Genomic DNA, 8,761 nt, shown 5'->3' with positions numbered 1-8,761 from the left:
TAATTACTCCATTGTACTCAGAGCAAAATAAATCCCAACTTAAGTTTTCCTCTTGCTGAGAAGTTTCTTCCTAAAAGGCAGAGAGGAGCTGTGTGAGTCCACAATTTAAGAGGTAAAATACGACCAACTTTTTGCAGTTTCCAGAGTTTAATCATGTTATTACCATCAATCTAACCTTCTATGAGTAACCTGAAGAGGCATCAGGACGTTTCCAACAGCCTGTGTGGTTCTATGTGCTGTGTCCTCTGTTCTGACATAATCCAGATTGTGGGCAGTTAGATAGCGACAGAGGGAGAGGAAGAGAGGGATTAGATCAGGTCACAACAGAGATCAATCAGCACCTTACCCGGAGGGTAAGAGGGGATTTAATCCACAACAATCTTGTAAGTGCAAGATCCATTATAACACTCATACACAGTATACCCACCACAACATATGCACACACAGAACATGTTGACACGCAAACTCATTCAAGGGGTTTTCATTTACTTTAACCATGTTTTACATTACTAAATTGAGACTAAATTTAACAGAAAAAATTAAACTAAATATGCTTCATATTAGATTCCTCAAAGTAGATGTCCTTTGAAGTTGGCCTTCATGACAGCTCTGTACAATAACAGCAATATACAAGTTTCTGAGAATGGTCTCTGTGCACAAGAAATACCTTTATTCAGTTATTGGTGTAATCCACATTGAAGCAAAGACGGCCAAACCAATTATAACTATAGACGAATCAATATAACAGTCCGTTAAGATATGAAGGTCAGACAGTCTGGATTAAAAATGATTTTGTGCTAAAATCAGTGCTGTTCTGAAAAAAAAACACATAATAGTGCACTGAAACTCTTATCTCATGGGGACAGCGTTAATCAGAATTGACAACATAGAGTTTGAAATTAGTGGAACAATCAAAGCCTAGTTTGAAAACTATTGTTTTCTTTGCATCTAATTTGTTTTTGTTTTTGCTTCATAAACAGATACATTAATGAAAATGGTTTGATGTATTGTATAATGTAGAAAATACTATTATGTGTATACTATAAATTTATCTTCTCTAATTTACTACAATTGCAGGTAATTCATCTGACATATATTATTATTTTTTTAAAAATATGAAAATCTAATGCATCAATAAGTTAAAAAAAATAATATTAACAGGAGCTGTGAGGATGAGCAAACTGAATTTTACATAAAGTAAATTATCTTTAGTGAGCACCACTTAAAAAAACACTTTTTAACTGCTGGCCAGGTGAGACCATCTCCATATCTTAACCGATGACCGCATATTACATTATATACAATCAATAAGTTTAACAAATCATACATTTTTTTGTCAGGTCTTAGCGTAATTAATTGTTTGAAAACCACATGAGAGTAACAACAGCTGGCATAACACAGCATGTTAGCATGCTACTAGCTAGTGCAGAATTAGCTAAATTTGTCTTAAAATGCCCAAAAAGCTAGTTGAATAACTTTTTTTAAGCTTTAATGATTCCACTTATTTTAGTTTACTGTATACTGTTTATAACTACATTAGCTTGTGGTTTTCGAAGTTAAACTAAAGGTTAATTGGTATTGCTAAAATAGCAGTTAGTTAGCGGTTAGCACTTGTAGCTAGGTTAGCTGTAGACGCTGACTTGAAAAAATTGGGAAAATATATCGTAAAATTATTAGTGATCAGTAACGTGGTCCATTGCAATACAAAATTCTGCTAAATTGGACAGCTTTTTACAAATTACAAATATTGCACTTAATACAGTAAAGAACTGACACAACCACAACAATTAGAGTGCCAATATTATCTTTATTCCTTAGACATATTTAGATTATTTAAATTGAAATAGTGTGACCGTGTGTATTGTACAACATAAGGAATGCAGTGTCTTTTATTGGCTGGGATGGGCACATTTCTTCTCTAAAATTACTTCTTATTCAAAGACATTGCTTAGTTTTTGGAGAAATTGAAAATGCATACAAGGTCAATGCTCAAGCATCACTTTACAAATAATGATTTTGACTTACAAAATGGCTTTATGAAATACTGAGTAATGCTTTGTCATGGATTAAAAAGTTTATGTAACAATATCAAATATTATTTCAAGGTTTCAAGCATTTTAAATGTGAACAATTTTTTGCTTTTTAAAAAAAAAGATTTTTGAGTTGTAGGGATGCATTGTAATGCAATCAATTAGAGTTTTATTGGAGTTTTATCATTTATTTGTTTAAAATCAAACAATCAACTAAATGGCATAGGAATGGGAAGATTCCTATTCCTAAGGGAGAGTACTTTTAGTACCTAAAGTGCTGCTTACTAAGTATTCTTTAAACTTTACTTAAAAGACAATTTTCTTGCATTTTTTTTATCTAATGTTGCATCTTCAGTGTCATTTTTAGGCAGTTGTACTGAAGCAGAACTTCAGAATACTGTATTCTTATCATAATGATAATAATTGTAATAATAATTAATATTATCTCAGGTTCAGCTCTACAGAGATAGGCAAACCAAAATGGATTTTTTCTTTGATGACCTACCATCCACCTCCCAGTCCACTCCACAAAAAGGGCATGAAGACACTCAGATGGTAATATGTGATCATATCATGAAGGAATTAAATGCAGCTATTTTAAAGTTGGGTGGACGACATGATTATTTGTTGGAGTTCAATTCTCCAGAAGATGTTACATTATGTAAAGTTGGCTTATTTTCTAATTATAACCACCTGAGAAGAAAAGGTGGCTGCATACTTTATATTGAGCCATCATAATAAGCAGTGATGGGTTCATGCTGACTAAATGGGGGAATCAAAACCTCAGTATTAATGTACTTACAACACAGCTGTTTTGTTCTTACAAGTAAACATCTGGCTCTCACAAGATACAATTGTAAAAGAGGTAAAAAACGATCTCACTGGCTTAAAATGATGCTAAAGCAGTTGCTGTTGGTGATTTTTGGATATTTTGCTTGGCAACACAAAACAGTCAGAAGATACAGACTGCGATTCATCAAGAGAGAAGTCATCAGGCGTGAGCGTGACTGATATTCAAGAGCAGCACAGCAGGTACAGAAACACCTGTACATGCCCAACCGTTAAATTTGTAACTCTACTTAAGTAGCTCTGTTGTTTTAACACCAGTTAAATTTTCTTAAATGTCAGCATTTAATTCAGTGTCTGTTGCAGCTCAAGCATTGATGACATTAGCAGAAGAGCTCAGGAAATGGTGGAAAATATTAACCACAGCCGCACTAGTGACCAGAAAGTGATGGATAGCTTTCAGGAGAAGATAGTAGAGAAGGTACAAACAGTTTGGCCCAAATCAGAGTCTGGAAAGCTGGAAAAGTTAATTGAATTGAGTATCCTGCTGCTTCCCTGTTCTGGCCTGGTTGACGGTGTGACTGTTGTGACTATTTCCCTACCACAGGTGACGGAGATGTGCCAGCAGATGAAGGAGCACATGTACACGGTGTACGAGGAGAACAGCGGTGAGATGCAGGTGAAGTTGCAGGAGTTGTCAGAGGTGCTGGAGAGCTGCTCTAAGCTGAACCAAGAGCTCCTGGAGGCCAGTCAGGCCCTGGCTCGTCTCAGAGAGGGTCTGGACGGCAGCCAGAAATCAGAGCTCTAAGAAATAAGTTATCATCTAATGTACAAGATACTCAGTTATTAGAAATAAGTTGAGGGCTTGTTCTTTTGTTTATTATAGTGAAGAATAGATAAATGGTTGTTATCATTACTCCTGATAGTTTTCTCTTTCTTCTTCTCTCTCCAAGACTTCTTGACTCTGCCTTTGGTTTCATGTCAGTGGTTTATGATTGGAGCCCAAAAAAATACAAAAGCCGAACTCCATGTTTTTTTTATGTTCAGTTTCAGGCATCTGCTGTTTTTAATGAATAAAATTATAACAAACAAGAACAGAGTAAACTGAATTATCCTCTCTGATCCGTTAACATTTTGTCATTTATATTATATTACGATTGGTATCTACGGTACATCTACATCATACCACACCTTAGATGTGTAGTCCTCAATATGGGATACTTCACACTGATAGTAACCAAGTTATCATGGTATCAATCTGACAGTTAAAGCGGGTTCTATATATACAGTATTTAAGCTGCCACTCATTCATAGCTATTTATTTACAATTCAAATGATCTCAAAATATGCCAGCTCATAATGCCACAATTTATAGAGGCAGTAGAAAAAATCTTCCCTTAGTAGTTGGAAAACACAGATGTGACTCAATATTTGTTACTTAACCAGGCACTGCACATAGTATGAGGCAAATTAATTGCACGTGTTTATTCAGAAGTTGATGAAGGAACATTTTACTTTTCAACTGTGAAGGACTGCAGTCCGGTGATCGCTCTGCCCAGGATCAAAGCATGAATGTCATGAGTTCCTGTAAAAAAATAACGATAAAAAGCAACAATAAACAAGCTATTCTCACATGAAAATATTCTTAAATTGTCAGTAAACATCAGTGCATTGCTGTGAAACTAAAGCGTTATTTTCCAAAGCTGTACTAGAAATACATTTAGAGTGTTTTGCAATAGGTGGGTGAAGATTTTTTTCATTAAGAATATACCTGAATTGTTCAGATAAAGTCCTGCTAAATGTGCTTCTATCAACATGAGAGAAACTGCAATATGATGTGCATTGCTGACCTCTGGTGGTAAGTTTGTGTAACTGCGCACAACATTTAAAGGCTTATTCACTGTATTTTTTTGGTACTTTTGCCTACCCTCATAAGTGTTGACAGCCTCCAGGTTCATGACATGACGGATGATGTGGTACTCATCTGAGATGCCATTTCCTCCCAGCATGTCTCTGGCTTGTCTGGCGATATCTAGGGCCTTGCCACAGCTATTCCTTTTCAGCATAGAGATCATCTCTGGTGCCGCTCTATATGTATGAGAAAACAAACAAATGAGCCCTGTTTTTGTGTCGGCAGCAGAAAACAGCGACAAAACGGCCAGGAGAGAGATATGCAAGATGTTCCTCACTTTTTCTCATCTATAAGTCTTCCAAGAGTCAGACATGACTGCAGCCCAATTGTGATCTCTGTCAGCATGTCAGCCATCTTCTTCTGCATCAGCTGGTTCCTGGCCAGTGGCACGCCAAACTGGATTCTGAGTGGAGAATAAAAGAAAAATGGGGGGGTTTTAAGTTGTTAAATGTAAGATCCTTTGAGCTTAATGTTTACTTTGGACAGGATGTCACGTACCTGTCGAGGGTGTACTGTCGGGCAGCGTGGAAGCAGAACTCTGCAGCTCCCAGAGCTCCCCAGGCAATGCCATACCGGGCGTTGTTCAGACATCCAAAGGGACCCTGATCAGAGAGGTCAAAGATAAGAGGAACTTTAAATGGTATCTCACAATAACATCAGTTGCCCAATATTTAAGTAAGAGGAGTCACTTACGCCGAGACCTGAGATTTTGGGCAAAAGGTTCTCATTGGGAACTTCTACCTCATCCATCAGGATCATACCAGTGGCGGACGCCCTCAGGGAGAATTTGCCCTCAATCTTGGGGGTGGTAAAACCTTTCATTCCACGCTCTAAGATGAAGCCCCGCACTCTTCCATCTTCACACCTGGCCCAAACCACTGCGATGTCTGCCAAGGGGGAATTTGTGATCCTGGCAGAGGAAGGAGAGTGAGAATCAATTTGGAGTGGATTGTTGTACATTTTTTGAATTTCATGTAAATACTTCAGTAGTTTAACCCAAAAGAAAAGTGCAAGTCTTGTCAGCTTTCATAGGTTACGGCATCTGTTTGTATAAATTCTCTTCAAATACCAGACACATGGATAGTGGATAAACAACAACATACACTTTGAATAATATTACAGTTCAAAACAAGGAATAGAAAGATTTTTTTCAACATATTTGCAAATCAAAGTAAGATTTTGCTTTGGAAGGCAGTTGCAGTTTTTTCTAGCATCCTTTCACTCTTTTAACACAGCATCATCTACAGTGTAATTATCCGGTGTTGTACATCTCCGCTTTCATATTCATCCCATTTTAAGTTGAACAACTTTGAGAAAACCTTCCACGATCTTCCAGCACGCGCCTGTGAACATACCAGGTTTTGGCTCCGCTGATGGTGAAGGTACCACTGGATGGGTTGTACTTGGCCCTCGTCTCCATGCTGCTGGGATCACTGCCGTGGTTTGGCTCTGTCAAGCCGAAGCAGCCCAAAATTTCTCCCCGAGCTGCAGAAAAATAATGAACACACATTAGATTAAACTTTTTAATAGCACTTACTTTTATCATTTCAACTGTCAGGTCCTACTTTGGTAGGATAATAACTCACCAAGTCTGGGCAGGAACTTCTCCTTCTGAGCATCTGTGCCGTAAGCATTGATCGGGTACATGACAAGAGAAGACTGGACACTCATAGCAGACCGATACCCACTGTCCACTCGCTCTACCTCTCTGGCAATTAAACCATATGCCACGTAACTGGTGCCGGCGCAGCCGTAACCTGCAGCGTTAACAGAAAGCAGAGATTCCTCAAAAAACAACCTAAACTCCACAATAAGCAGGACATGTGGCAATTTGAGAAAGCTGGTAGAAGAAAGGCAATCAGCTCATGTAGTCATTAATCTACAGAGTGGGATAAAAACTTTAAAAGGGATTGGCTCAGGTGGTTATACCTTTAATAGTTGGGCCGAGGACGCCCAGCTCGCCCATTTCTGAAACAATCTCACGGTGGAAATCTGTGGCACAACACATGTTGGAAAAATAGAAAATCTGAATCAAACACACCTTTTGTGAAGGTAAACTAACTGAACTGATCCGTATTAGATCTGTGTCATGATGACCCTGCTTGGCTCACGTTCGTGTCTGTTGGCCATAAGGACGCGGGGCATGAGCTTTTCTTGGCAGTAGTTGCGGAAGGTGTCTCGGATCATGATCTCCTCCTCTGTCAGCTGACCCTCCAGATCCAGGGCGTCCTGCCAGTTGAAGGCCACCTTGGCTGAGGGTCAGAAAGAGTACACATATCATGGTTATGTCACTGTGACGAACAGTAGCAGAACATGTGACAGAATAAGACATCACTTACATGCTTTTGCCGCCTTTTTTCCTTCTTCAGCATCTAAAGGACACAAAGTAAACGTAGATTATACATCATCAGAGGCTAAATGATCTTTTTTAACCTCTTTTGAGTTCTTCTTGAATGCAGGTGAAGATGGGGTTGAAGTATTCCCCCACTAACCATCACTACATCTTTTATCCTACCACTCAATAAAGGCTAAAACAGCAGTAAGTTGTGTACCTTTTGGTTCTGCTGCAGCTGTGCCCTGTGCCCTGGCTGCTGTGACAGCGACACATTTTTGGCTGTTGGTGAGCAGACGGGTGAATGCACTTCTGAGAGCCATTTTTTCTGAGCAAAGAGGAAGAGAGGAGGAAATCTTGAATTTGCGATAATCATAAACAAAGTGAGCTAAGTTCACAGTGTGCTACACGCTGTTAAGTCAGGCCTAAAAATACATTTTAGGCCTTTTGGCCTGACAAGAGCCAAAATATAATACATAGTAAGCCTGAAATGTCCTTATTTAAACATGTGCCGTGTTATGAAAGCAGCTGCAGCACTGATCTTTAGGCTCTGATCTAATTAGATATTTAGTTAACAATAATTCTAATATTTTATTAGCAATTCAAAAAAGAAACCTGTTGAGCATTCATGCATCTTACATGCCTGCCTTGGGGATTTGTTTCATGCATTGCAAGTCATTTAAACCAAAACCAACACGTCAGCACAACAACGTAAACATCGAACAGTTCAGTACCTTTTCCTTCTCGGTGTATTTAGGATAAGTGATGATCCGATAAGTTTTGAGCTGTGACTGAGCCGTAAAAGTTCCTTAAGTAATACTTCTGCCGGTGAAACGTCACAGATTCACGTAACTCGCGTCACGTGACCACTTTTCAGCTGTGGAAACTGAGGCAGAGCACACGGAGCAGGAGCAGGCAGTTGTGCAACTCCTGAGTTATACAACTAACTTTGGACTGCCTTTGACAGAAGTTAGGTAGTTAGGGTATATCAACTGAGGAGTTTGCGGATTTGGACGTCCGGGGCTGCTCGCGTGCCGCGTTTATCATTCTTTTAAGTTACATTAGAGTTTAAACTAAAGTTTTCTATCATTTCCAAAGTCAAAATGGCGATTAGGGATGAACGTGAGTGGCGGGTGTAAAGGGTGTCGGCTCTCCACCTTCCAGCTCATTGGACGGTAATTTAGGGAGTCGTGCAGAATTTCAAGCCTGTAAATAAGTTTTATAAACGACGCTACAAAACAAAGCCATACAGGCCAAACACGTGTGTCATTTTAAAGTTGAACATATGCCCGCTGAAACATGAAAAGAAACGAATGATGTGAGGCCACAGAATTCAAATAAATTAGAGCAGCGGTATTCAGGGTCAGGGACTGTGGGCCTCCTCTCAGGTAAAGCTGGACACCCACCTTAATTTAGGTAAAACCATAGAGGCACATGGGATGCTGTTGTTTATGCAATATGACCTCATAGACACACAACAAATCAGCCAAAGCCAGATGTGTTGTTCCACTGTTAATAACACACTAACAACACACTTTAAAATGTCATTTATTAGTTTCTACTTATGAAAAAGAGGTAATCTTGGGTCATTTTTTGTTTGCCTTTTCACTTGTTTTCAGTGTCTTACTGGTCATTACTTTATTACATGTGGAGTTTTTTTCTCTTTGTGGGCTTTTTTGTCTGTCCCGGTGGTCACTGTGA

General features: G+C 38.9%; 2 protein-coding genes across 2 annotated transcripts; one reads left to right on the top strand and one right to left on the bottom strand.

Moving 5' to 3' along the window:
* Nucleotides 1–2,510: 2,510 nt before the first annotated feature.
* Nucleotides 2,511–3,640, top strand: syce2 (synaptonemal complex central element protein 2). The gene is made up of 4 exons (XM_072383906.1): nucleotides 2,511–2,585; nucleotides 2,983–3,062; nucleotides 3,183–3,297; nucleotides 3,424–3,640. Exons 1-4 carry the CDS (start codon nucleotides 2,511–2,513, stop codon nucleotides 3,622–3,624), a joined length of 471 nt encoding a protein of 156 aa, XP_072240007.1. The 3' UTR covers nucleotides 3,625–3,640.
* A 630-nt stretch (nucleotides 3,641–4,270) lies between these two features.
* LOC140305520 (glutaryl-CoA dehydrogenase, mitochondrial-like) lies at nucleotides 4,271–7,923 on the bottom strand. Its single transcript, XM_072384422.1, has 12 exons — nucleotides 7,795–7,923; nucleotides 7,281–7,388; nucleotides 7,068–7,100; nucleotides 6,840–6,980; nucleotides 6,658–6,720; nucleotides 6,315–6,485; nucleotides 6,084–6,213; nucleotides 5,422–5,638; nucleotides 5,227–5,330; nucleotides 5,006–5,131; nucleotides 4,744–4,904; nucleotides 4,271–4,401 (listed from the first exon to the last, which is right to left on the bottom strand). The coding sequence occupies exons 2-12, from the start codon at nucleotides 7,381–7,383 to the stop codon at nucleotides 4,328–4,330; spliced, it is 1,323 nt and encodes a 440-aa protein (XP_072240523.1). The 5' UTR covers nucleotides 7,384–7,388; nucleotides 7,795–7,923; the 3' UTR covers nucleotides 4,271–4,327.
* Between the last annotated feature and the right edge of the window lie 838 nt (nucleotides 7,924–8,761).

The sequence above is a fragment of the Leuresthes tenuis genome, unplaced genomic scaffold (genome assembly GCF_036924035.1).
Source record: "Leuresthes tenuis unplaced genomic scaffold, fLeuTen1.0.hap1 SCAF_4, whole genome shotgun sequence".
Lineage (NCBI taxonomy): Eukaryota > Metazoa > Chordata > Actinopteri > Atheriniformes > Atherinopsidae > Leuresthes > Leuresthes tenuis.
Note: the sequence above shows the minus strand (reverse complement) of the source record. Positions and strands in the feature narration are given on the sequence as shown.